At 37.5% G+C, this 26970-nt stretch overlaps 1 protein-coding gene across 1 annotated transcript in view; it reads right to left on the bottom strand.

Moving 5' to 3' along the window:
• LOC140533856 (aldo-keto reductase family 1 member C1-like) overlaps positions 1–22788 on the bottom strand; it is a 30444-nt gene extending 7656 nt beyond the window's left edge. Inside the window, exons 1-7 of the mRNA XM_072654180.1 lie at positions 22480–22788; positions 17282–17449; positions 13559–13675; positions 12160–12237; positions 10809–10931; positions 10034–10143; positions 4665–4830 (exon numbers count right to left, since the gene is read on the bottom strand). Coding sequence (XP_072510281.1) covers positions 4665–4830; positions 10034–10143; positions 10809–10931; positions 12160–12237; positions 13559–13675; positions 17282–17449; positions 22480–22566 — 849 coding nt within the window. The 5' untranslated portion in view covers positions 22567–22788. The remainder of the gene's footprint in view (positions 1–4664; positions 4831–10033; positions 10144–10808; positions 10932–12159; positions 12238–13558; positions 13676–17281; positions 17450–22479) is intronic.
• Positions 22789–26970: the final 4182 nt, after the last annotated feature.

The following is a 26970-nucleotide window of genomic DNA, read 5'->3' as shown; positions in this document are numbered from 1 at the left end:
CAAGGAGGATCAACATATACATCCAGAAGAAGACAACAAATACAAATTGGTCTCAGGTCATGGGAAAGCTCAAAAACGATTTTGAAAATCAAGTAAGAGAACTAGAGGAAAAACTGGGAAGAGAAATAAGAGGGATGTAAGAAAATCATGAAAACAAGTCAATGACTTGCTAAAGGAAACCTCAAAAAAAGCTGAGGAAAATTTTAACACCTTTAAAATTACATTAAGTCAAATGGCAGAAGAGGTCCAAAAAGCCAATGAGGAGAAGAATGCTGTAAAAAGAAAAATGACCCAAAAGAAAAATGAGGTTCAAAAGTTCACTGAGGAAAATAATTATCTAAAAATTAGAATGGAGCAAATGAAATCTAATGAGTTTATGAGAAACCAAGAAATTGTAAAACAGAACCAAAAGAATGAAAAAATAGAATAAAACATGAAATGTCTCATTGGAAAAACAACTGACTGGGAAAATAGATCCAAGAAACATAATTTAAAAATTATTGAACCACTTGAAAGTCATGATAAAAAAAGGACCTAGACATCATCCCTCAAGAAATTATCAAGGAAAATTGCCATGATATTCTAGAGCCAGAGGGTAAAATAGTAATGGATAGAATCCACCAATCACCTCCTGAGAGAGATCCCAAAAAGAAACTTCCTAGGAATGTTGTAGCCAAAATCCAGAGTTCCCAGCTCAAGGACAAAATAATACAAGTAGCCTGAAAGAACCAATTCAAATACTGTGGAAACACAATCAGGATTACACAAGATTTAGTAGATTCTACAATAAGAGACCAGAGGGCTTGGAATATGATATTCCAAAGGTCACAGGAGATAGGATTTAAACTAAGAATCACCTACCAAGCAAAACTGAGTATAATACTTAAGGGAAAAAATGGAACTTCAATGAAATAGAGGACTCCCAAGTATTCTTCTTGAAAAGACCAGAGATGAATAGAAAATTTGACATTCAAATATAAGAAGCAAGAGAAGCATGCAAAGGGTAATAGGAAAGAGAAAAAATAAAAGACATATTGAAGTTGAACTGTTTACATTCCTACATAGAAAGATGATATTTGGAACTCATGAGACCTTTCTCAGTATTAGGGTAGTTAGAAGGAATGTGCATGTGTGTGTGTGTGTGTGTGTGTGTGTGTGTGTGTATGTATATATTTGCATGTGTATGTGTGTAAGAGTATGTATGTGTGTATGTATATATATATATACATACACACACACATACAGACATAGAGAGAGAGAGAGAGAGAGAGAGAGAGAGAGAGAGAGAGAGAGAGAGAGAGAGAGAGAACAGCACAGGATGAGCAGAACATGAAAGGATGATATCTAAAAAAAGAAATTAAGGGTTGAGAAGAATGTACTAGGAGAAAGAGAAAAGGAGAGGTAGAATGTAGTAAATCATCTCACATAAAAGAAGCAAAAAAGAGCTTTTACAGTAGAGGAGAAGAGGGGGAAGATGAGAGAGGGAATAAGTGAGCTTTCTTCTCATTGGATTTGGCTTCAGGAAGGAAAACATACATACTCAATTGGGTACAGAAGTTTATCTTACCCTACAGGAAAGCAGGGAGGAAGGAAATAAGAGACAGGGGATAACACAAACGACAGTAGATTGGGGGAAGGGGTAATTGGAAGCAAACACTTTCGTAAAAGGACAGATCAAAAGGGAGAATAGAATAAATGAGAGGTAGGACAGGACACAGGGAAATATAGTTAGTCTTCTGGAAGGGTTTTGCATCACTACTCATGTATAATATATATTGAAATGATTGCCTTCTCAATGATGGTGCATAGGGAGGGAGGAAGAGAGAGAATGTGGAACTCAAATCTTTGAAAATGAATGTTGAAAACTGTTTGACATGCAATTAGGAAATAAGATATATAAGCAATGGGGTATAGAAATCTATCTTGCCATATAGAAAATAGAAGGGAAGGGCATGAGAGAAGGAGGGGAGGGTGATAGAATGGAGGGCACATTGGAGGAAAGGATAATCAGAATACATGCTGCCCTGGAGGAAAGTGAGGGGAAGATGGGGAGAAACTTTGAAATTCAAAATTTTGTGGAAGTGAATCTTGAAAACCAAAAATAAATAAATTTATTTTTGAAATAAAAAATAAATTCTAAAAAAAAGATTGGCCAAATGGAAAAGGAGGTACAAAAGCTCGCTGAAGGAGATAATTGCTTAAAAATTGTAATTAGGAAAGTGCAAGCTAACAATTCCATGACAAGTGATGAATCAAACAAAATGAAAAAATAGAAGAAAATGTGAAATGTCTCATTGGAAAAATAACTGACCTAGAAAACAGATCCAAGAGAGATAATTAAAAGCAACTGAAACTATGATAAAAGAGAGACAGAGACATAGAGAAACAGAAACAGAGAGAGATCGTGAACATCATCTTTCAAGAAATTTTCAAGGAAAACTGCCCTAATATCCTAGAACCAGAAGGTAAAATGGAACTTAAAAGAATACATCCATCACCTGCTGAAAGAGATCCCAAGTGAAAACTCCCAGGAATATTATAGCCAAATGCCAGAATTCCCAGATAAAGGATAATACTTCAAGCAGCCAGAAAGAAACAACTGAAATACTATGGAGCCAAGTCAGGATTATACAGGATTTAGCAACTTCTACATTAAAGGACTGAAGGAACATGATATACCAGAAAGCAAAGGAACCAGTATCACAAGCAAAAATCACCTACCTAACAAAAATAAACATATCAACCTCAAGGGAAAAATTGATATTTAATGAAATAGAGAGCTTTCAAGCATTCCTGATAAAAAGACCAGAGCTGAACAGAAAATGCGACTTTCAAATACAAGAGTGAAGAGACACATAAAAAGGCAAAAAGGAAAGAGGAAAAAAAACATAAGGGATTCAATAAGGTTAAACTGTTTACATCCCCACATGGGAAGAAGATATTTGTAATTCTTAAGAACTCTATCACTATTAGTCCAGTTAGAAGGAGAGTACAGAGAAAGAGAGGGTGTGGGCATAAGTTGATTTTGATGACATGACATGAAAAAGAGAGATGGAAAAGAGGATTGCATTGGGAGAAGAGGAAAGAGAAGTAGAATGGATAAATTATCTCACATGAAAGAGACTTAAAGGGGGAATAACATACAAACTCAGTTGGATATAGAAATCTATCTTCCCTTATTGGAAAGCAGAAGGGGGGAAGGGCAGATAAGACAAGCAGGGGAACTGATGAAAGGGAGAACAGATTGAGGGAAACAGTGGCCAGAAGCAAAACACTGGTGAGGAGGGGCAGGGCAAAATAATGAGAAGGATGAACAGGGGAAAATAGGATGGAAGAAAATAAAGAGTAATCATAACTATAAATGTGAATGGGCTATACTCACCCATAAAATGGAAGCAGACAGCAGAGTGAATTAAAAACAAGAATTCTACAATATGCTGTTTACAAAAAACACATCTGAAGCATACACACACAGTAAAGGGAAGGGGCTGGAGCAGAATCCATTATGCTTCAGCTGAAGGACTAATTAAAACAGAAAAGTTAACAATTTTAAAGTACAAACAAGTTCTGGATTTAATGTCTGCCTTCTCAGGCAGTCAGAAGGGTAGGGAGAATAATAGGAGGGGTGACAAGGAGGGACAGAGTGTACTTTTATCAGATCTCCCAAGGAGACATTTCAAACTAAATATCTGAGATATCATAAATTTAGTATGTCCAAAAAAGAAATCATTATCATTTCCCCTCCAAATAATACTGATTCAAATTTCCCAATTTCTGTCTACCAGGTTCATAATCTTGGTGTTATCCTAAATCCCTCACTTTATCTCACCCCGCAAATATAATTAGTGGCCAAATCTTGATTTTTAACCTCAACATCTCTTATATCTCATCTCCTCTGTCTGCTCAGACAGCTACCATCATCATTTCTAACCTGGATTAATGGTCACTTTCCTTCAAGTCACTCCCCAGTTTAGTTCATTCTCCTCATTGCTGACAAAGTGATTAACCTTAAGTGCAGATCTCACTGTGTCATTTCCTTATTCAATAAAATCCTTATCACCTTGAAGATAAAATAAAGACTTCTCCATAATCTGGCCTCAACCTATATTTCTCTTTGTTGCTCACAAAGAACACCGTATCTCTTCTCTTCCCCTATGTACTGGCCATCCCCTATACCTGAAAGGTGCTCTCTCTTCACCTCTGCCTCACAGAATCCCTTTCTTCCTTTAGTATATCTCAAGTACCAACTTCTTTATGAAGTTCTTCCTGATCCCCTTAACTGCTAATGCTCTGCGTCCCTTACTACTATGTATTTAACTACTTTGTATTTCTCTTTATATTATATATTTGCATGATATAATGAGAATAAATACAAAGCAGTTATTTCAAAGTGTGTGTGGCATAACCACACACACTGTCTCCTCCAAAAACTGAAGTGAACAAGCAGTTTCTTAGAGATCTTTTGAAAATAGCAGAGAATGTGGGTGAAGTCACATTTCTATTCACTAGACTGAATCAGTGAAGTCCACTACACGCTTCAAAAATCATCTCCTTAATGACCAGTTTTCAGACTTCTCTATTTTTCATCATTTTCTCCAATTTTCCATTCTCCAACACCAGTATTTGTGCAGCTGCTTAAACCAACTCTGCCCATGCCTCTTTACCCCAAAGTTCTCCTTGATGCGCTTTTCAGTGAAGCTCTTTGCCAAGACGACCACCCCTCGTTGAATCTGGTATCGGAGAGCAACCTGGGCTGGAGTTCGATTGTGCTTCTTGGCAATGGCTCCCAAAACTGGGTCTTCAAGAAGAATGGGAGACTTTTGATCTACCCTGTAAGGGAAAACAAACCTTTTGAAATCTGTGGTCAGGGCAACAGATCAGAGTTCAATGCTATGTAGATAGAAATCATCTTTTAGTTTTTTACATTTTTCAAAGTATTTCCATAAATGTATCATTTGGACCTCATAATAATACAAGAGGAAGGCAGGATTAAAGTTTTTATCTTCTCTTTACAAACAATGAAATGGGGTTCAAAAAGGTTAAATTATTTCTTCAAGATCATCTTTGGCTATTTTAATTCCTTGGATATCTTTATCTTGTCTAATTGCTACAGCTAACATTTCTAGTACCATATTAAATAATAGTGGTGATAATGGACAACCTTGTTTCACCCCTGATCTTATTGGGAATGCATCTAGCTTATCCCCATTGCATATAATGCTTGCTGAAGGTTTTAGATAGATACTGCTTATTATTTTATGGAAAGTTCCCTTCATTCCTACATTCTCCAATGTTTTTAGTAGGAATGGATGTTGTATTTTGTCAAAAGCTTTTTCTGCATCTATTGAGATAATCACATGGTTTTTGTTAGCTTTGGTGTTGGTGTGATCGATAATGCTAATAGTTTTCCTAATATTGAACCAGCCCTGTAGTCCTGGTATGAATCCTACCTGATCATAATGTATTAATCTCGTGATAAGATGCTGTATTCGTTTTGCTAGAATCTTATTTAAAATTTTTGCATCTATGTTCATTAGGGAAATTGGTCTATAATTTTCTTTCTCTGTTTTGTCTCTTCCTGGTTTGGGTATCAAAACCATATTTGTATCATAGAAAGAATTTGGGAGGACTCCTTCTTCCCCCGTTTTCAAGAATAGTGTATGTAGTATTGGAATTAACTGTTCTTTAAATGTTTGATAGAATTCACTTGTGAATCCATCTGGCCCTGGAGATTTTTTTCCTAGGGAGTTCATTGATGGCTTGTTCAATTTCTTTTTCTGAGATGGGGTTGTTTAAGTATTCAACTTCCTCTTCTGTTAATCTGGGCAATGTGTATTTTTTAAAATATTCATCCATCTCGTTTAGATTATCGAATTTGTGGGCATAAAGTTGGGCAAAGTAGTTTCTAATTATTGTTTGAATTTCCTCCTCATTGGAGGTGAGTTCACCCCTTTCATTTTTAATATTAGTAATTTGGTTTTCTTCTTTCTTTTTTTTAATCAGATTGACCAAAGGTTTATCAATTTTATTAGTTTTTTCATAAAACCAACTATTGGTTTTATTTATTAATTCAATAGTTTTCTTAATTTCAATTTTATTAATCTCTCCTTTGGTTTTCAGTATTTCAAATTTGGTATTTACTTGGGGATTTTCAATTTGTTCTTTTTCTAGCTTTTTCAACTGCAAGCCTAAGTCATTGATCTCCTCTTTCTCTATTTTATTTATGTAAGCATTCAGAGATATAAAACTTCCCCTAATAACTGCTTTTGCAGTGTCCCATAAGTTTTGGTATGTTGTCTCACTATTGTCATTCTCTTGAATGAAGTTGTTGATTGTTTCTATGATTTCTTCTTTAACCCAATCCTTCTTTAGAATTAGATTATTTAGTTTCCAATTGATTTTTGGTTTCTCTTTCCATGGCCTTTTATTACATGTAATTTTTAATGCATTATGATCTGAAAAGGATGCATTGATTATCTCTACCTTTCTGCACTGGATTGTGAGATTTTTATGTCCTAGTACATGGTCAATTTTTGTAAATGTTCCATGTACCACTGAGAAAAAGGTATATTCCTTTCTATTCCCATTTAATTTTCTCCAAAGATCTATCATATCTACCTTATCCAGAGTTTTATTTACCTCCTTAACCTCTTTCTTGTTTATTTTGAGGTTGGATTTATCTAGTTCAGAGAGGGGGAGGTTGAGGTCCCCCACTAGTATAGTTTTGCTGTCAATTTCTTCCTTCAACTCCCCCAACCTCTCCTCTAAGAATCTGGATGCTATGCCACTTGGAGCATACATGTTTTAGTAATGATATTGCTTCATTGTCTATGGTGCCTTTTAGTAGGATATAGTTTCCATCCTTATCCCTTTTGATTAGATCTATTTCTGCTTTTGCTTTGTCTGAGATTAGGATTGCTACTCCTGCCTTTCTTACATGAGCTGAGGCACAATATATTCTGCTCCATCCTTTGACCTTTATCCTATGTGTATCCCCCCGTTTCAAATGTGTTTCTTGTAAGCAGCATATTGTTGGATTATGGCTTTTAATCCATTCTGCTATCCGTCTCCGTTTTATGGGAGAGTTCATCCCATTCACATTCACAGTTATGATTACAATCTATGTATTTCCCTCCACCCTCTTTCCCACCATTTGTGCTTTTAACTCTCCCGTCTCCCTTCCCCTCCTCAATAGTATTCACTTTTCTCCCCCTCCTCCTGCAGCCTTCCCCTCCTTCTTTTAGCCCCCCTCCCTTTTAGTTCCCTTTACTCTTATTGCTTCTTTCCTCCCTTTTAGCCACCCTCCCCTTTCTTCCCCCTTCCCCTCCTACTACCTTATATAGCTAGTTAGGATTATCTACTTAAGATTATTGTTCCCTCCTTTAAACAAATCAGATGAGAGTACCTCTCAAAAAATGCTCATCTCCCTCCCCTCCTTCCCTCTACTATAGTTTTGTACTTCTTCCTGTGATATAATTTGCCATTTTCTGCTTCCCCCTTTCCACACCTCCTATTACATTCCCTTCTCATGCTTAAATCATATTTTTGACATGACATCATTTACTTTATGCCCGTTCCCTCTACATATATCCCTTTTATCATAATAGCTGCACAGTTCTCAAGATTAACAGGTATCATCTTCCCTTATAGGGAGGTAAACAGTTTGCCCTAATTGAGTAACAAGTTTTTTTTTTTGTTTTTTCCCCTCTGTTTACCTTTTTATGATTCTCTGGAGACCTGCATTTGAAGATCAAATTGTCTATTGAGTTCTGGTGTTTTGGTCAGGAAGCTCTGGAAATCCCTTATTTCGTTGAATGACTTTCTCCTTGCCTGAAATGTTATGCTGAACTTTGCTGGGTAGTTGATCCTTGGTTGAAGTCCCAACTCCTTTGCCTTACGGAATATTGGGTTCCAATTCTTTCGATCTTTTAATGTAGAAGCTGCAAGGTCCTGTGTGATCCTGACTGTGTGTCCTTGATATTTGAATTGTTTCTTTCTGGCTGCTTGTAGTATTTTCTCCTTCACTTGATAGCTCTGGAATTTGGCAACTATATTTCTTGGGGTTTTGAGTTTGGGATCCCTTTCGGGAGGGGAACGGTGGATTCTTTCGATGACTATTTTGCCCTCTGAGTCTAGTACTTCTGGACAGTTTTCCTTGATGATTTCCTGGAAGATATTGTCCAGACTCTTTTCTTCATCATGGGTTTCTGGCAGGCCAATAATTCTTAGATTTTCTCTCCTGGATCTATTTTCCAGGTCAGTTGTTTTTCCAATTAAATATTTTACATTTTCTTCTATCTTTTCATTCTTTAGATTTTGTTTGACTGATTCTTGTTGCCTCATTGAGTCATTAGTTTCTACTTGCCCAATTCTAATCTTCATCGTAGTGTTTTCTTCAGTTAGCTTTTCCATCTCCTTTTCCATCTGACCAATTTTTCCCTTTAAGGAGCTATTTTCTCCATTTAATTTTTGTACTTCTTTTTCCATTCGACCAATTTTCCCAGTTAGGTTTTGGGTTTCCTTTTCCATCTGATCAATTTTCCCAATTAGGTTTTGGGTTTCCTTTTCCATTTGATTAGCTCTTCCTTTTGGGAATTATTCTCTCCAGTTAATTTTTGAACTTCCTTTTCCATTTCTTCAATTTTCTTTTTCAGGGTGATGTTCTCATCAGTGAATTCTTTTTTTATAGTTTTAAAATCATTGGCCAGTTTTTCTTTTATATCCTTCTTCAGACGTTCCAGGTAATCTAGTTGTGCTTGCGAGAAATTCATAGTCCCATCTGAGGTTTCAGATGGAAGTACAGTCTCAGCTCTAACCTCTTTGGTATTTGTGTTTTGGTCCTTATCCCCATAGAAAGATTCTATGGTTTTTTCACTTTTTGTCTGCTTTTTCTGATTCATGATGTTGGCTGAGTGTTGTAGCTTTTGGTTCTTTCAGTCAGAAGGTACAGATCTTTAAGTTGAGCTGATGTGTGTCTAGGCTAAAAGCAGGCTTTTGTTTTTTGTTTCCCCGATCAACCCTGGGGTTAGCTTGTTAGGTATGTGGGAGGGGTGGTCTGTCCTCAGGATATCTCCTCAGCTGACTTGAGGCAAAGGCCAGGTCAGGGGATGGGGATCCCAGCTTCCCTATTGTCTTCCCTTTTCCCCTGGAGGGCTGGGGCATGCCTAGAAGCTAAGGCGTGTTCCCGCCCCTCCTTGGGCTCGTCTCCCGGCTCTGAGGCTTGCCTGGGTCTCAGTGCGAATTTTCTCTGCCCTGGGTCGTCTGTCCCTCCAGCCATCTCTGCTACCGTAGGAAGAATCCCCCTTTGCCACTTTTCCAGCCTCTGGTGTTATGAGACCACCCGCCCCCTTCTGCTGTTCCCGCTGATCCAGGATTAATCTGGGGAAGAATTTTATGGTTCCCTCACGGTCATCAGGGGGGAGGAGAGAGCACTTACTGATCACTCTGCCATCCCAGTTCCTGGAAGTTCAAGTAGTGACCCACCGAAGTCCATCTTCAGGCTGAAGATTTCAAGGGCTGCTGCGCTGATGTCTGGCACTCAGCGGCTCTCACCGGCTCGGCCTGGCTTATCTCCTGCTCCGCTGGTCTCTCCCACCACTCTCGGGCTCCTCTGGTCCCCTCCGCCCTGCCGCGCCGACCGCGCTGCGCTGTGCGCCGGGGTCTTACCCCGCGGAACAGATCCCTCCCGTGGACCCTCTGGTCCAGCCTGGGCTCCGAATCCGTCAAAGTCCGTCTCCCACTGAATTCTACACCTCCAAAGTCTGGTCAGACTCTCCCCCCGGAGATATCCAGAGGAGTTTTTCCAGGAGCTTAGGTGAGTCATTGCTTTCACTCCGCCATCTTGGCTCCGCCCCCCATTTCTTCAAGATCATGCAACTAGTAAAATGCCGGAAGTCAAATGGGAGTCAAATTCAGTTAACTATAACCCCACAATCAATGCTGTTTCCACTACTCAATGTTTCTAAGTATACAAAAATTTGGGTAATCAACTTTATTGGTGATTAAGGAATCAATTACAGACCCCCTTTCTCACCATGGAGCCTCTCTGTGGGATCCCAAAGCACTGTATGCTACCAATATGATATCTTTTGACTTGCAGAACTCCAACAATTTGCCTTGATTCAGGTAAGGATGACATTCCACCTGCAGTACAATAAACACTGGTTTTAGCTTATAAAAATAAGCTGTATGAAGCCAAAAAGAACAATATTAAGCATTTTAATCATTGAAGGACTTGAGAATTACCTAGTTACACCCCAAATCACAGAATATTAGCACAATATGTGTCTACTTAGGACCCTTTGCACATACAGCCATTGGTGCTGAAAGGGGTAGAAAAAAGCAGTTTTGAATTAAGAAAAAGACTAAAATCAATTAATTAAGGATGTAAGATTCAGATACTGACATTGATGAATACTTTGATGTCTGAAAGAAGTAGGAAAAGAACTTTCATTTAATAAAAAACTTTAAATATGTTGAAAGAAACAGAGCTTTCAGATATTAATTATCTGAGCAGTTGTGAATAGAAAATCAACTATTTAATAAAAATAGACTCAAATGACCTTATGGATTATATAAGATGAAAACATGCATGTCTGAAAAGTTGTATAGGATAAAGGATTAAAGAAATAAGTTTTATTTACTAGAAACTAGGAAAATGTGAGTAGGAAGAAATAGTTTCAAGAACAAAAAATGTGATGTAAGATCATAATGAAGATAAGAATTACAGGGAGCTATTATTCGTTCATTCTTTTGTTAGGAAGGGGAAGGATAGGAAAGAAACTGCACTAGAAAAAGAATTGTTTTACCTGGTTGCAGACAGGTTTATATTTCAGCCCAGTTTTATTCAGGATCATCTCCAATTGCCTGCGGTTGAAGTTGGACACTCCAATGGACTTCACAAGGCCTGCATCTTTACATTTCTCCATGGCCTGAGTAGAAAGGGATTGTGAATCACTATGGAACCTTGGAGAGCATGTTGAGTAGAATCCCCCATTGAGCCCCTAGCCTTGATCTTTTCACTTCCTCTCCTCTTATTTGAAAAAAGGACCTCAGGAGAAAGCATGTCACAGAATTAAAAACTGGAAGGGGCTTTAGATACAATTTAGTCACAAATTGTTTTTTTTTTCTTTTTTGGTCAAGGAAAGCAGGATCTAGAGAAGTTATTGAAAAATACCACATAGTAAGCAAACAAACCATGATTTGAGTTCAGGTCTTCTGACTTCTTTACTACACTGATCCAGAGGACAGCTCTTCACCAGGCATATTTCTACTTTTCAAATAAATATATTAACTGAATTTCATGCATGCGGCATTGACTCCCATATATATTTTCAATCAAAATATGAAAATCTGGCAGTTAAGTGATCATTTCAGTAAAAGAAATTTAAAATCATAGGAGCTAAAAGTAAGATATTCCAAAATATCAAATTAGCCTTTCAGTCTGAAACAGGTGACAAAATCTCTGTTGCGAAGAGGAACGAAAACAGTAACCACCACCAGAAAAAGAAACCTCCCACCCCCAGCTTTCATCTACTTTCTCTTGTCTTTATTTTTGCTATTTCCTAGCACTCTAATTACTCTCTCCCTTATCATTCCCATTCAATGAGTCCTGGGTTCTTTCCACTTGATCTGAATATAACAAGACAACTAAATTTCTTGGAGGTTAGAAGAAATCCTGGAAGTGTACCTCTTCTCTTCTCATCTCCACCCACCTCAGGGGACCCAAGATTCCATTGTTTCCAACAGAGGAGGCTTCAACAATATCTTAAAGTACATAGTTCCCTGAATTTTCTGATTAGTGTGTCAATTCTCATATAATCGACACATCTTCTTTTTATATTAATGTAGAATAATTAAGTAAATCATTAGGGAAAAGACACTTCACTATATTTTAGTCCAATTGCCCTCATTATTCAAATGACAGCTGAGATGACTCACTCAACATTCCCACATCAGTGTCAGAGCTACAATTAGAAGTCTAGGTTTCTAGTCCTGCACATATTCCATTTCACAAGGTGCCTTGCACCTTTTCATTTGATCAAATTCAGTTCCAACCACCTGAGGATCTTTCTCTCCAGTCACAATCACTTTTAGGCAGGGCAAAACACCTCAAAAGAGCAGGATGTTTTTTGTTTTCTATTTGCACAAGTCACCTACCTCCCAAGTTTCACGCAAATCTACAGAGTCACGGATAACTTTCTGATTTTCATCCATTGGAATCATCTCTTTGGCAGGCTGTAATTGGAGAAGGAAGACTTGTCTTTTGGAGACTCTCAAGCAAGTGAGTGATTCTATTCAATTCAACCTACTTTGTATGTTGCATAAGGCACAGTGCCAGATGCCACAAATAAAACATGAAATGATGTTGAATGTCTGGACTTATAGGAGCTTATCAACTAGTAGAGATCAAATAGATAGATAATCGTAATACAAATGCAAAGCATCAGAGATGTAGAAGTGGCAAAAATCTTAGAGATCGTCTGTCTAATCAACCTTCTCATTTTTTTATATATTTAAAACTTGATTGATAATTTGTTACACAACACATACTCAACAACATTGAATTAAATCTCATGAAGAGGCATATTTCCTGAAACAATTAAGCAAAACTGACTAATTTAATTACATGGTTCTGTATGTGCATGTAACACTTTTTAACTTGGTAGTCTACTGAGGTTTAAAAAGAAAAGATGTGAACTTGAACAGTTGAGAACTTTTTATAAAATTGTAGTCATGTGCATCCATTCAGTCACTCACTCATAAAACATTTATTAAGCACCTATGAGTGCTTAATGGTCCTGTGCTAGGCTCTGGGATTACTAAAAGGAAAGAATTCACTACTGAATAGTTTTAGTAATTGCTATTTTGTTACCTGTGGCCCAGAGCCACACTGCTAAACCTTCAATTCATTTTTATTTCTTCACTGGTTAATTAGCAGTCCATAGTTGTAATTTGTTTTGCTTAAATAAATTCCCCCCCTCCTCTAACACATTCATTCCTCTTTCCTCTGTTACTCCCATCTTCTCCCTCCTTAGTCCAGTAAAGTCTACTGTTCATTTTACCCTGTTTTTTTTTTACGGTTCCTTTTCCAAGCACAGATAGTTCATGTATCCCTTCATTCTAAAACCTTCTCTTTCTATAGGATATCTATCTCCTTTAAACACTCATACAGCTTGTTAGCACTCTAATAAATCTCTAAGTTTTTTCCTACTATCTTTGACACACAGTTATTGGACCCTGCTGATTGTATGCCTCTCCCTAGAAGCGAATTCCCCAATACGGAGACTCTAGGCATTCACCACTATGACCAGGCTCATCTCTTAAGGTTAAATCAGGATATCCTTAGGAAATGTTTACTTGTAGGCATCTACTTTAAATATTAGCACACTGACACACAAAACTATTAACATTCATCTGCAGTCCTCTAAACAAAGTATGAATAAGGGCAAAACATTCCTTCAATTCTCATAGAAGCAGAGGTGAAAAATGCTAAGACAGAAAAGAGAGAAATGTTGTCAAAAAGTCTGTGTACACCTAGGGGGGTTCTAGTACTTACTTTAAGAGAGACAGGAAAATGTATAATATAAAGGTCAAGGTAATCAAGCTGGAGGTTCTTCAGGGTCTCTTCCAGGGCAGGCCTGACCAATTCTGGGCGGTGGCATGTGCTCCATAGCTAAAGGGATTGAAGGAATATTCAAAGTAATGTTGTATATTCTTTATCACACAATATCAACAGAAGGGACAAATTATGTCAATAACAGGACAGCAGACTGAGTTCCCAGAATGGCTCCTAAAGTTCATTCTTATCACTTAATCTCTGTGCCTGTTCCTTTCTTTGTAAAATAAGGGATAATAAATAAAATGTTATCTACCTCCAAGAGTTCTTCTGAGGTTCAAAAGAGACGTCACATGCTTTGTAAACTGCAAAAGTGACCTCTTTGGGAACTCAAGAAATTTACCCACTAGAGGGAGGGTCCTGAACTGCCTGTTGAAGGAGGTTCTGAGTGAATGTACACCCAGTGTGAAGACATCTCTGAATCAGGGGGTTATAAAAGAAGTACTAAACAATTCCGGAGCTAGAAATGTAAAGAAGTGAAGTACTCATGGAGTGAGGTGTTTTAACAGGGCCAAACCTACCTGGGGTCTCCTCCCAACTCAGGTTAATGCTAGAATTTTGAATATTCATGAAACTGTGTTTTGGTAACCTACTGAGATTTTCTTCCACCTATGCAAGGAAGCAGTAGCTACAGAATCAAATGTCAAAAAGATGACAGACAAGTAGGCACTGAGATACAACACTTTCACTTTCACCTTGTCTGTTGGGTAAGTGTCTAATTTTCCCGACATTGTTTCCTAAGATTGAACTTCATTTTAGATACCTTTAATACAATTTAATTACCTGCCCCCAACAAATTAATGTTATGACTAACATCTTCTGCTAGTCTCAAGGTCCAAGTGCTAGAAACCAGCCACCGTGGGGTACCAAAGGAAAAGAATAAGAATGAGTTAGAAACAATTGATACAGTGTATTTTAATCATCTTCTAGTCTAAAAGTAGGTAAATATGTAGAACAAAACAAGACTATGAGAAAAACTTTAAATTAAGCCTAGGAAACTCTTAATTAAACAGTATGTTGCTGAATTTCTACGAAATTGGAGTGCATATTACTCCTGTTCAGAAGCAGTTAAACCCATGTAACCTTCCTAAAAAAGAAGTTATGGGACGGGGAGGTGTGGGGGGCAGCCAAGATGGCGGAGTAGAAAGATACACATATGCTAGCTCCTAACCCACTGCACATAAAATACTTGTAAAGTACAACTCCCAACAAATTCTGGAGCAGCAGAAGCCACAGAACAATAGAGTGGAGGACATTTCTGCTCCAGAGAGACCTGAAAAACTGACATGAAAGGTCCTTCACGGCCTGGACCTGGAGCAGAGCCCAGCCCTACCTTGGCCACACAGCACTGCAAGGAGCAGATCTGAGAAGGCTTCAGGGACAAAAGGTCCAGCAGCCATGCAGGTCCCTTCATCCACAGGTGCCAAAGGTCAGTGAGAGGGCCTTTTCAGTTCACTGAGAGGGGAGTGGGGTGTCCCCATAACTCAGGCCCCCTAGGGAGACAGCAGCAGAGGCGGCAGTGGAAAGGGGCTCCCAAAGCAGGCAGGAGCTCAGATCCAATGTTCAAGGTCTCCACATAAACCCCCTGAGGGAACTGAGCCCCATGTGGCAGCCCTGCCCCCACCTGAGAAGCTGAACTTAATCTCACACTGAATGGCAGCCCTGCCCCCGCAGAAGCCCTAAGGCTGGGGAGCAGCATTTGAATCTCAGACCCCAAGCACTGGCTGGGAGGATCTGAAGGTGAGGTGGGTGTGGAGAGGACACTCAGAAGTCAAGTAACCGACTGGGAAAATGCCCAGAAAAGGGGGGGAAAAACAAGACCATAGAAGGTTACTTTCTTGGTGAACGGAAATCTCCTTCCATCCTTTCAGAGGAGGAAGAACAATGCTTACCACCAGGGAAAGACATAGAAATCAAGCCTTCTGTATCCCAACCATCCAAAATAAATATTCAATGGGCTCAGGCCATGGAAGAGCTCAAAAAGGATTTTGAAAACCAAGTAAAAGAGGTGGAGGAAAAGCTGGGAAGAGAAATGAGAGAGATGCAAGAAAAGCATCAAAAGCAGGTCAACACCTTGCTAAAGGAGACCCCAAAAAATGTTGAAGAAAATAACACCTTGAAAAATAGGCTAACTCAATTGGCAAAAGAGGTTCAAAAAGCCAATGAGGAGAAGAATGCTTTAAAAAGCAGAATTAGCCACATGGAAAAAGAGATTCAAAAACTGACAGAAGAAAATAGTTCTTTCAAAATTAGAATGGAACAGATGGAGGCCAATGACTTTATGAGAAACCAAGAAATCACAAAACAAAACCAAAAGAATGAAAAAATGGAAGATCATGTGAAATATCTCATTGGAAAAACAACTGACCTGGAATATAGATCCAGGAGAGACAATTTAAAAATTATAGACCTACCTGAAAGCCATGATCAAAAAAGAGCCTAGACATCATCTTTCATGAAATTATCAAGGAAAACTGCCCTGAGATTCTAGAACCAGAGGGCAAAAAAAGCATTCAAGGAATTCACTGATCACCTCCTAAAAGAGATCCAAAAAGAGAAACTCCTAGGAACATTGTGGCCAAATTCCAGAGTTCCCTGGTCAGGGAGAAAATATTGCAAGCAGCTAGAAAGAAACAATTCAAGTATTGTGGAAATACAATCAGGATAACACAAGATCTAGCAGCTTCTACATTAAGGGATCGAAGGGAATGGAATATGATATTCCTTAAAAAGAAGTGACAGTCTTGTAACATTTTGTCTTCTCTTTAAGGCATTGTTCTTTTGTTTCCCCAATGAAAAGGTGTTTGTAAAGAATGACCAAAAATCAACTACATATTTACAATTTGTATCTTTTGCATTAAATCTGGAATTTAATTTTCTGTTAGACAATATATTTCTGATTTTAAAAAAATACAGGTTTGTCGAACACAAATTTCCATAATAAGTATACAATTTTCTTTTAAATTAACTCCACTTTTGATCCATTAATTTAAAAAATTCCACTAATTGAACATCCCTGTACATTTTTCTCACAGTTTAGTCAAAAAACTTACATCCTTACTAAAAGTAGGAATAATTTCGATTTTAGTCTTCAGTATTAAATTTTCCTGTTAGCACTGTTATGAAACTGTGAGTTCAACATAGTGAGTCTGATGAATACCAAAAAAATTACATTTGGCTTGTCATAATAAGAGGAATAATCTCACTGCTGCTCATCCAAAAATATGGTTAAAACAGCTCCTTAATAGTTTTTCCTGGAGGTGCTCATTTGTTTCTCATGGTCTCTGAGGTGATTTTTTAGCTATTTATTTGGGAAAATTAAATGTCTAGCTATTTTACAGTGCCTTATAGCAGAGTAAGCTCCTGAAGAACAAAGACAGTGTGTATTCTTTAATGAATATCCTGCACAAGGGTGCATCTTCTTATTAATTGAGTGGCCAATCTACTTTTGAAATTAAATGACTGAGAGTTAAATTCCATGGTTTCTCATCAACACTAGCTAGCCTTTCTCTTTTGCTTTATGCAGCAAAACACATATTTGTTGTTCAGATTGCCTTGGTGGGGAGGATTCCTCTTTGTTCCACATAGCATACTGTTTGTAGGTCATCACATTTTCTTTAACATGAAAAAAATCCCACAAAACTCAATCACTTTTTTGTATACCTTGCCTGTGTAGAATATGTCCTTTCTGGTCACCGTCCCATCTGCAATTTTTGCTCGGATTGCCTGTCCAACTTCTTTTTCATTTTCATATAGAAAAGCCCCATCAATATGGCGGAAGCCCACTTCAATAGCCACCTTTGTGGCTTTCTCACCTTCACTTTTGGGAACCTAGAGATTCAAAGGGAAAGAATTTCAACATGGACAAAGACACCTTAACCCAATGGACCTCCTTTCCTGAACATGGTCCTTTAATTAGTTTCTCCTTATGAACCTCCTTATCTATACATGGTCCTTTAACTGTAGTTCCTCCTTCCCTCTAACTCTCCAGTTACACCTTCTCCCTTTCTTGTCTTTTCTTGGTCAAGTACTACTCAAGTTCTTCCACACACAGCTGCATTTTGTTATTTATGTTCTTCAGATCCCGATGCTTGTTCATTTTTCCATTTGGCCATTCTAAGAAGTGTGAGACTATTAGGCAATAGAAAGAATTAGACATTTTGCCAGATACATGTCTGCCAGGGTCAGCTGAGTTCTTTGGCTTGGATTTCAGTGTTGGGGTTTAGTTTTAGGATCCGTTTGTACATTCCATACCTTTCCTCCTCCCACAACCCATAGTTTAACAGAATGTTTTGTTTAAAGTTCATTGAGTATCAGGCTACTGGAAGACAGCAGAGTACTATGCCAGAAAACTGGGCAATACTAATTGACATTGCAAAGTCAGTAAGGCCTAAAGGAGGAAAAAAGCTTTCCACAATGAAAAGTGTGAGAGAAAACATTCAGTGCATTACAGGAAAAATGAAAAAAGATAAACTTACGAGAATCACTATCAATCATGGATTGGGGAAAAAAGTTAACTTGATATTCACTATCCATGACTATACACTTAAACTAAAATTCAAGAATCCCCTTAAAGGGCAATACAGAGAGTTCAGAATTACTGTTAGGGAGTCTATATCTATAACCTCAGCTGTCGTATTAATAAGGATAAGAGGGCAAAATCATAGAGTTAGAAATATTGGGAGTGAGATTTTGCCAACAACTACTTTAGGTACAGATGTGGAAAGACAAATGAATCAGAAAAGAGTTATAACCATCCAATCAATAAATAGGCTAAATAATGCTATTGCAGTGTCACTGGCTACTTAGTCAGCTCAATATAACTTATTTTTGAATTATATACAATGTTTTGTACTTTTTGACATGTGCATGTAATATTGTATGTATGTTGTTGTTATGTATTTTTTTACAGTTGCTAGAGTTTGCCTCATTGAAAGCAGCTTGTAAGTGGTGCTTTGAATTCTGACAGGTATATTTTATGTGTACTGTATTTATATTGTGAGAGTTGTACTATAAGGAAAGCTGAGCATCACAGAATTAATGCCTTCAAATTGCGGTGCTGGAGAAGACTTTTGAGAGTCCTTTAGACAGCAACGACAGAGATCAAATCCATCAATACTTAAAGAAATTATTTCAGGCTATTCACTGGAAGGTCAAATACTGAAGCTGAAACTTTGTGTGGCCACAAAGTGAGAAGATGGGACACAATGAAAAAGACCTGATGTTGGGAAAGAGGAAAGGCAAAAGGAAAAGGGGACAGCAAAGGAGGACATGGATAGACAGTGTCATGGAAACAATGAACATGAACTTGGACAGACAGAGATAGTGAAAGGCCTGTTGTGCTATGGGGCCACAGAGTCAGACATGACTGAACAGCAACAGACACTAAATGTCACGTTAGGGTGAATTTTACATATCTTAAAATGATTTTCAGGAAAAAAAATTATGGGTTAGAGGAATATAGCACCAGGTTCAGCAGCTTTTCCCACAGACTACTGGTACATATTTTTAAGGGAGAACAGAAAGAAGAAGAAAAAAGATTGTGACACAAAGAACAGTAACCTCTCTCCTCCTTAAGGATTACTCTTCATCTAGGTTTCTCCCACCAGGGGAGGGCATGCATGGAATAACTAAGAAGTGAAGAAAAGGCTTCTCCTTCTTCTCTCTGTCTGCTCAAAGGAAAAGCTATTAAGTAAGGCTGACCAGAAGGAAGGAGAGCTTAGGAATCCATAGTGAAGAAAAAGATCTAAAGAAAGACAACAGACCTTGTTAAGGAAAGGTGCTCAACCTGATCTGATCCCCCAGAGTAGGGGAAAGCTAGAACTCAACTCCTAAAGCCTCACAAATAAAAATGAACTAAATATTATAACAAAAAAAATTTATAAATGCAGAGTATTTCCCTGAGTAAATCACAAAGGTACAAACCAGAAAAGAATAATGTAAAATTTCTATAATCAAAACCACAGGGGAGAAAAAGCTTGCCCACAAGAAAACTTCTAATTTTTTTCTGAATGATAAGAGTTTTAAAAAGTATTACAAAAGAAATCAAAATTATGGAGAAGAGAACTGGGGAAAGGAGCAATAGCCTAACAGAAGAGGTACAAAACTTTAGTAACAAATACCCTAAAAATCAGAATGGACTAAACAGAAATGAATGATTCTAGGAGAGAAAATGAGAAAATAAAGTGAATGTGAAGGGGATGCATTCATCTCTAAAACAGAAGCTGGAATGGATTTGGAAAACAAAATCCAACAATATATTGTTTACAAGAAACATACTTGTATGAAACAGACTCACAAAGAGTTAAAATAAAGGGTTGGGACAAAAATCTATTATGACTCAGCTGAACACAAAATAGCCAGGGTAACAACTATGATTTTGGTCAAAGCAACAGGAAAAATAGACTTAATTTAAAAGAGATAAAGAGAAAACTACATTTTGCTGAAAGGTAACACAATAATTGATTTCACACTTTATATGCATGTAACCAATGGTATAACTATTAAAAACAAAGGAAAAACTAAATGAATTATAAGGAGAAAAAAACCACAAAACTATAATAATGAGGGACTTCAATTTACCCCATCAACCCTAGGTAAATATAACAAAAAAATAAATAAAAAATTAAAAATATGAATAGAATCTTAGATAAATTAGATATGACACCTCCAATGGTTATTGAAAAAAATAGAAATGAATATTCCTATTTCTCAGCTGTGTGTAACTCCTCCACAAAAACTGATCATTACTTAAGAACAAAAACAAATGGCAAAAAAGCATAAATATTATATGTATATATAATATATGCTTACTTGTCATAATGCAATGAAGTTATATTATAAATAAAGGGCCACTGGAAAAGTATTAAAAATAAATCATATCACAAAGCTCAATGTCAATAACATTTTGTCCAGAAAGCCTTCCCTTATTCCATCTCTCCCTCTCCCCACTTGGTTATTAGTCTCCACTTCAAACTTCTCACAATTCTTTGTGGTATAACTCTCTAATGCAATTATTGTATAACATATATTTATAGTTTTCTGTATTTATATCTTATTTCTCTTTTAAGTTGTGGGTTTCTTAAAATTAGGGGCAGTGTCTTAGTTAACAGACCAGAAAATATCAAAGCTTTTCCAGTTTGTACCCAAGCTTGAAGGGGCCCAAATACCATGTTCTGTTTTCTTGTCAGGGTAGTCCTGCTTAGGCTTATACCCTTCCCCATCTAGTCAATCAACAAGTCCAGACCTTCACACTATGTTACCTCAACAATCATAAAATTTTACTTAGAGAATTGTACCTTATAACAACTCCCTTCCCCATTCCCCCATCCCCTTTTCCCAAAGTCCCCATTTCACCAAGAGGCAGACAAAGCATGTCTGACAGTGAGACAGTGACACCTAGAAAGAGAATGGGTTTAGAGCTCTGACTGTTAGTCTCTTAGCTGGACTAATACCCTACAAACCCCAAACTCCAAGAGCCCTGCCATCCTAAATAAAGGAAGAAATAAACTGCCTGCTTCCTGGAGACCCTCAGGTGGAAGCAGAGAGGAAGGGGGCTGGAGGAAAGTTCTTTCTCTTGACTGGCTCCCCTCTGTGCTCACATGGTAAGCAAAATGTATTCTCCCTTCCACTACTATTCCCTTTCTGTCTCTTTCCCCTTTACTAGCTACAATATGCACACAGCACGGATATTCCCCAAATACAGCTTTGCTTGCTGTGCACTCTTTTCTCCAATGCTCAGACTACATCAATATCCAGGTGCCCACATGCTGACCTGGCATTTCCTGCACCTCAGTTTGAAATAAATCTGATTCCCTTTTCCTCACCACTGGGAACTCAAGGGAATCCATCTACCCATCTTCCAACATCCATGTCCTGCTGAGGTGCGCAGGTTCAATAAAGTGCATACAGTACAAGCGGTTACCCTTATAAGCCTTCATCTGTGATACAGATTTATTTCAAAGATGGTGCAAGTTCACAATAATTTTGGGCTTGGAAGTGTAATTATAAAATGGTTATTGCTTATGCCCTCAGAGAAAAAAAAGCTCCTTGCCTTACCCTGAGCAAGTTCCCTCTCAGTGTGGTTCCCATGTTGCCCTCAAGCCTCAATCAAAGGAATTTATTTACCAGGCAACGTTAAGAACCAAAACAACCACAAGTGAAAAATAATATGAAAATTAATATAATTAAATAAAAATTAAATGAATCTTATGTCATAATTATATTTTATATGACTCACCTAATTTATAAATATAGTTTAAATAAGTAAAACTAATATTAAATCTGGCAAATATTCTTTAACAGAATTTTTTTAAAAACACAACTAAGCAGAAGTAAGGAATATGGCAGGACCTATTTTTCTTTGACCCCTCTGCCTCCTGGATCGATCTTGTATAATAATACACAACTCCACATCTCTCTGCTCATTCATTTAAATATCATCTCTCACGGTCTCAACGAGGGGAAGGCAGATATATAGCAGACACTGTCTGCCAGGGATGCTCCTCTCCTCTCTTCGTACACTCCTAAATGCTTTTTCAAACTCAGGGCTTAGTGAAAAACCTTCCTCCCTCCCCATCTGAGGGCTGATCTCACCTTAACTTTCTTTTCTCAACCTGGGAAAAACTACAACTCCCAGAGTATCCATGGCCAGCCAGCTGTGACTGAATGCGAAATATGATGCATTTACCACAGTGTCAGGTTTACACAGAAATTCACTGTTCTGCGTTTGCTACGTAATTGTGTATTTCTCCATCCAAAAAGTCTCTAACAGCAAACTGGGAAGCATGGGAAGGGAATCAGGATTACACACTTCATCTCCCCTCCCAGCGCCCACAAACCCCCCTGCTATCTATACTTACTCTTCTGGGTGCGTAAGTACCAAATCCCAGCACCGGGATGGTATTCCCATCATTCATTGTCACCCTGTGAGATCTGGAAAGAGCCATTTCTTTTCACCTCACAGGTCAGGTCAGCTCTGGGGTGTCGGAAAACCCACGCAGAGGCAAAGACTAACTGACAGAAGCCTTGGCTTTATACATTTCTACTCGATTGCCCAACGAAGCTCAGAGGGAGGGGCAGGGTTTCAAGTTGCACAGGCAGGGATGGAGGGAGCAGCAAGCCAGAAATCACTTCTTTACAGTTTCCCTAGAAGTGTGGCTGCACGGAAATGTTTGAGTAAATAAAGTATTCATTTGACTTCAGTGTGATTGCTGTCCCCTTTTTCGGTAGTTGTTCCTAAAGAATGGTGGGGTCAGAGGGGGACGACAAGGGAGGGAGGGGGGAGAGTAAGAGGAAGGAAGGGGGGGGTCGGGAGAAAGAGATAAGGAAGTGGGAGGAGAGTCATGGGAGGGAGGAAGGGAGAGGAAAGCTGATATGGGCAGTCTTCCTGCCCCTTTTCTCTGGAAGGCAGTACATACTGACTTTGAAAGGAAGCAATGTCCCTAAAGTGCCCCTGTAGGAGAATGAGTTCTGCAGGCACGGCTCCATCTGCCTTGCTTGCCAAAATCTCCTTGTGGTTACGTACTGGGTAAAAGGAATTACTTTTTTTTTTTCCTGTTATTTGTGGTTTTAAACAGGTTTATCTACTATTCTAGTCAGAGTAATATTGTCACTGAAATATTTATTTTTTCCTTTATCTTTGACACTTTTGAGTTTTGAACTGAATTAAGACCAGAATTTCCTAATATTTTGGGAAATTTTTCTGTCTTTTTATAATGATTGGTGTATGCTTTTTAAACTCTTCCACTGGTTTTACCTTCTGAACTTTTTAATCTAGTTTCTAATTTGTTTTCTTTTGCACTGATTTAGTTTCTGATGAACATTTTCCTGTATTGGGTTGATTTACACTATTTATATCACAAATCCCTTTAATTAACTGAGAGGCATTGATGAAGTGTTCATCTAATATCAGTCCTATACCTAGTCACTTAGGATAACACCAGGTTAATGAGGGAAGCTCCAGTGTGTATTATTCAGATAAACTGTTGACCAGGGCTGGGCATTTATGGGCTAAAGACTAGTACCGAAGTGTGGCAAACATCTTTTTCTCCCATCCCATGAGGTTCTCAGCAAAATGTGCTGTGTCATGTCTGGTGTTATTTGTAGATTCTGCAACATGGAAGATTTCTAAGGCAAAAATGCAGCTGAACAATAAAGTCTGTTGAAAAAAAATGCAGAAATGGAGTTTAGAATGGTAGGTGGGGAAGATGAATGAAGTTTCAAACCTCAAAACTTACTGCTAGATTTCTATAATCTGATTCTAAACTCTCCTCAATAACCAGATTTACTCTCATTTCAGACTTTTACCTCAATATAAGGTTTTTGGAATTTAAAAAAGAAAAAGAAAACTTCAAGATACTTTCTCTCTGTAATTTCAATTGTCAGGTGGGGGTTACAGAGATAAAGTTAGACAAGTAAAGAAAGGAAATTATTTTCCTGGTTTGTAGAAATTTATGACATTACAAACTAATTAGAGAAAAATTTATAATTGAAATATAATACCTTTACTGTACATTTTCCATATCAGAGTTTAAAGATTTTTGTAAATGCTGAAATAATGCAAGAAGGAGATGAGAATGTGAAACTTCCTCTATAAATCTTTGGAATGAAGTTAATCTAAAACAGTTGCCTCTCTTATTTGAGGTGGTGGCAACTAACAGTCTTTTGGAAATTGACGTTTTCATTGAGATCATTTGTGATTATAAATCTAAACTATGTTATAATGTGATGCATTTAAAGGGAGATAATCATAATGTTTTACCATCCATATATAGATCATACTTTAATGAAACATTTAATATTTGACATTAAAATGTTATACTTAGAAACTATGAATAAAAATTAAAAGTGTAATTACTCTATCATGCTCTTTGGTATAAAATATTAAACTGATAAGTTATGAAGTAATTTTTGATGTAAGATGATTCACAAATGTATTAGACCAAATTGATGATATTTGACTGGCAATAAGTTTAAACACCAGTAATACTGGATATGTTATTGTTATGTTTACAAGTTTATTTTATAAAGAATACATTTTTAAAAATTTTTAAATAAATTTATTTATTTTTAGTTTTCGACTTTCACTTCCACAAAATTTTAATTTTTCTCCACCTCCCTTCTCCTCTCTCCAAGGTGGCATGCAATGCAATATAGGCTCTACATTAAAGAACACTTTTTATTTGATAGATTTAATGTTCGATTTTTATTTGATGGATTGTTTGGTCATTAATTATTAAAATCATTAAAGTATGCCTGGAATAATAAGCATTGAAGTTTATCTTCTTTATTACAGACAGATCACAGAATCAGAGATTTATGTTTGCCTTAGAGATTGCCTCAGATATGAATAGACATCAGGCTCAAGGCTTACAGGGGCTACTGTTCTTCCAGGTTTTGAGTGAACCATCATATATTCAATATTTGTGTGTGATTGTTTTCTTAATTACTAATGATTGATTTCTCATCATATAAATATATGTGTACAAATATATTTCTATGATTGACTTTCTTCTGCACAACAGAGTTATAGAAATGACTGCATTCATGCTGGATATGAAAGTAGCTGGGATTAAACTGTAGAGAACTGAAAGGTACTGCTGCTACGAGGAGAGCAGCACTATATAGAGGGTGAAGTGAGGAAGTCGTTCATGAGAGTTGAGGAGATAAGGAATTGAGTAGTTAGGATTTTGGAGGGAATAGCAACATATATGTTGAGTACTTAGAATAATGGTAAGATCTGTGAAAAGAGGAAGACTGTGAGCCAGAAACAAGCTCTGATAGAACTTCTCTGAGTAAAGGTTACCTTTCTTGGACCAAAGTGCATAATACTTGCATTACTGCATGAGAAGTACCTGATAAATTTTGAAATGCTACATAAATGTGTACCATTGTTTCTCTCTTGTTGGGGACAGGAAAGGCAGGGCTTATAATATAACAAATACCTTTAACCTATGCCTTGGTATAGGCTTAGCCATGATGCATGGCTTAACTATAATACTGGATTTAATTTCCATAAAAATCAACAAAGAAGCAAGTAACCTAGTCCTCTGAAAGAACTGTAATGCCTCAGGGCCACAAATCTTCTGAGTCAGAACTTCATTAATATTCATCATTATAAGGATTTATTGGAATCTAACAAAGGGAGAAACAGACATGTACAAGTCTTATGCATTAAAAAAATCTCTCCAAACACACCGAAGCCAACAACCTACCTCCTCCCACACCAAATTTCCCCAAATATCCAGATTAAGAAATACAGTCTTTGTAGTGGTTTGTTTTCTTTCACCCATGCATCTATGCACTTAGCTATAGATCCCTCTTGCCTTGGGTTCAAGCAGGCTTTCTTTAGGTTCCCTAATCATAAAAGAATTTCTGAGATACAAGGCAAATAAACGGATTGTAAAATACACCCAGAGAAAGAAATGGCAAACCACTCCAGTATCTTTTCCAAGAAAACTCCACATGAGGTCATAAAGACTCAGATATGACTCAGTCAGTACGTGATTGAATCAGTAAGCATAACTGAATAGTTAATGTAACAGATCCTGGCTTTGGAATTCTAAAAATTGGATCCAAGTTCTGGCTCTCTCAATTAATCACTGTATGACTATGGGCAAGTTACTACAATGTATCAGAAGCTCAATTTCCATGTCTTTAAAATGGAGAATATTTTTTGGCCTGCCTGATTTGCAGGGTTATTTCAAGGTTCACTTGAAACCATAGGTACAAAGGACTTAGCAATAAATAAATCACCATGTAATTGTCAACTATTATCATTATCAATTATTATCATTAAGAAGGGCCAAATAATAAGGGGTATTTGGAAGGGTCAGATTCAGGAAACTGAAGCCAACAGAGGGAAACAGACCTCCCCTGAGTCAAACTGGTAGGAAGTGGCAGAGAGAGGAATCAAAGCTAAAACTTAATATAGGATACTCTTTTCCCCACTATAATCTTTACACTGTCTCCCTAAACTATGGCATTATCTTTTTCCACATCAATCAACAAAGGAGTCTTTGCTCCCACAGCATAGAAGGAATTTGGAGCAGGAAAAGTACCATGGTGGACTTTGACCAGACTCTACTACGAACTCCATTAAATTTTGATTCTATAAAACCAGAAAAAGGAGATATTCCAAGGGCAATCAATAATATAGTAAATATTTTACTATGCAGCAAGTCAGTCAGTCAATAAGCATTTTCTGTGCCTACCATATGTGAGTCACTGTGCTAAGTAAAGCGGATAGAAAGAAAAGCAAAGGACAATCTTTGCCCTTGAAGAGCACACAATTTAATGGGGTAGACCACAAGCAAAGAAATATTTTTTATACATAAAATAATCAAAAGAGA

The sequence above is a fragment of the Notamacropus eugenii genome, chromosome 3 (assembly GCF_028372415.1).
Source record: "Notamacropus eugenii isolate mMacEug1 chromosome 3, mMacEug1.pri_v2, whole genome shotgun sequence".
NCBI lineage: Eukaryota > Metazoa > Chordata > Mammalia > Diprotodontia > Macropodidae > Notamacropus > Notamacropus eugenii.
The sequence above is the reverse complement of the archived record's forward strand: the minus strand, read 5'-3'. Positions and strand labels throughout refer to the sequence as shown.